General features: G+C 40.8%; 1 protein-coding gene across 3 annotated transcripts in view; it reads right to left on the bottom strand.

The window, feature by feature from the left end:
* LOC113824438 (beta-galactosidase-1-like protein 2) overlaps positions 1-2,500 on the bottom strand; it is a 28,208-nt gene that overhangs the window by 18,340 nt on the left and 7,368 nt on the right. For all 3 annotated transcript variants that reach the window (XM_070118860.1, XM_070118859.1, XM_070118858.1), the window contains exon 3: positions 111-296. In XM_070118860.1, coding sequence (XP_069974961.1) covers positions 111-296 — 186 coding nt within the window. The remainder of the gene's footprint in view (positions 1-110; positions 297-2,500) is intronic.

The following is a 2,500-nucleotide window of genomic DNA, read 5'->3' as shown; positions in this document are numbered from 1 at the left end:
AAACATCAAAGAGCCTCATCAGACTGTAACCTTTGTAAGTGATTTGTAACCTGCATACACCTAATATACTATTTTGATTTCACAAATCTTAAAATTTCAAAAGGCCTTACCTGGGCAGTCCCCCAAAGTCCCACTCGGCGCAAATATAGGGTCCGGGCCGTACGATAGCCAACAGGTCCTGCTCCTTGGCCTTCTCCAGGAATGCCGGTAGGTCTAGAAAAGGAGACATGGGGTCTTTCGCATCTCCAAAGTCAAAATGACCTTGGCGGGGCTCGTGCAGATTCCAGGGCACGTATCTGTAAACATACCAAGCAATGAATAAGATTCTTCTTTCTTTTCTCTTCTTTTTCATGTGGTCTTTTGATGACCAGACAAACACTTCAGCCGTACAAAGTCGCCCAGGTATCACTATAGTAGGGCAACAACCCGTCTCGGGCCGCAGTCAACGTTGATTGGCTGACGGGCGCAAGATCCCGGTTCGGCTCTCCGTTCAAGGTGTCCCAAGTGTCTCTGAATATGAGCGTCAGTCTTGGACCCTGAGCTATTTATGACCGCCCAGCTTCTCGGTTTTGGCTCCATTACACATTCCTCTGGGCTCGACAAATCTAGGCTGGTTTCAAAAGCGTTTTTAATCGTGCTACAACAATAATATGAGAAGAATCTAGGTAAAGAACCCACTAGATCTGGCTCCCCGAGTACTCCCAGATAACCCTCCTAGCCTTCATTCCAGAGTCAGGTAAGCGACGTGGAATCTTGGCTTACAGGGAAGGCTGAATGGGTGACAAATTACAGCATAACTTCAGCGGGGTTGAAATAGATGGCTTAAGGCCGTGTCACACTAGCACTTTTTCCGTCAATTTTTTGACAATTTTACTTAACATACATATAAACATTCTCGAATATAGCTCTTGATTTGACCATGCTTGGCTGAAAAAGTTGACGGAAAGGTTTTCAGACGGAAACGATCATTATCGTCTGACTGGAGAATCGACAATTCGCTCAAAAATTGACAAAATTTCAGAAATTTGTCAAAGAATTGACGGAAAAAGTGCTAATGTGACAGCACCTTTAATGTGCTTGGTACTACAGGCTTTAATCCTTAACAGACATTAACTGTCAAAAAAAAAAAAAAAAAAAAAAAAAACGTTACTTATGCAGGTTCCTTAATCTTTACTTAATTACAAGGAGCAGAATGCGAATTGTTAGATATTTCAAGGTGTAAAAGACTCCTGTAAAGGCTATGACGAAGAGGGAATATTTGAGAACAGAAAAACTACAAAAAAAAAGAAACATGGAAGGTTGCCCAATGAGACAGCTCCAGGTTGGGTGCAATGAGATAGCAATGGACTGCAACATGGGGCCGATGAAGGCAAATGAAATGGCAGCGCGTTGTCCGAAAGAGCGCATCGTGGCGAGGTGTTTTAGCATGGCCTAGTTAGATTATATGCATTATCCACGTCTTGAAGTCATTAGCGACGTGTTCGGACACATCAGAAGGTATAAGGATGCAGAAACAGAATAACGATATTAATAATAAAAAATACACAAATAAATGTAGATAGATGACAACTGCGAGATCTAAATAATTACGTATAATTGTGAAACATTTACAGGAGCGGTAATATAGATAACAATTAGGACAGAAAAAAAAGTAATAGTATTAGAATGGAATCGCAGGAAAGTAACAGAAAACAATTATTATAATGATGATGATACTGAAACTAACAATAATAATAATGGAAATAATGATAACAATGATACGATAGTAATAACAATAAAAATAACAATGAAAATAATGATAACATAATAATAACAACATGAAATAATAAAAAGGAGTTACACAAAATAATAGAAAAAAAAAACAGCGGAAGAAATGGAAAGCAACAGACCAGGATAAAAAAGTAAACAAAGCATGTGAAATGAAAGGAAATAACAGAAGTACCTCGTAAGCCGGTATGGACGGCGCGGAGGGGGGAGGGGAAGAGAAGGGGGAGGGGGATGCGAGCAGAGACAAAATGTGCAATGGGCCGGAAGCGAAAATGCACTGCCACTGGTATAGCGTCGGACTTTGCAATTTTGTTAATTCCACAGCGGCAGAGGAGGACACTTGCGAAGTAAAGTGGCGACGAACGCTACACAAGAAGGCCACGCGGTGTTCGAAGATCCCAGTCTGACCTTTTCGTAAACCGCGGCGAGGGGATCGATATAGGGAAGGAAGTTTTCAATGTGACACACCGACCCTGTTAGTCTCGAGCGCGCCTCTCACCTTGTCACTTTTTTTTTTTTTTTTTTTTTTTTTTTTTACACTGCCGGTCGGGGATTTTCGATTTTCCTTTATCTGTTTATTTATTTATTTTAGGGGGAAGGGTGTTGTCTCGTCTTCCTTCCGGTCAGTATTAGTGTTGGTGTACATAGATGCAGATCTGCTATATAAAATGTTACTACTGAGATGCACATATATGTAGAGTAAAACATACACGTGTATACACACATACATATA

This window comes from Penaeus vannamei, chromosome 43 (genome assembly GCF_042767895.1).
Source record: "Penaeus vannamei isolate JL-2024 chromosome 43, ASM4276789v1, whole genome shotgun sequence".
Lineage (NCBI taxonomy): Eukaryota > Metazoa > Arthropoda > Malacostraca > Decapoda > Penaeidae > Penaeus > Penaeus vannamei.
Note: the sequence above shows the minus strand (reverse complement) of the source record. Positions and strands in the feature narration are given on the sequence as shown.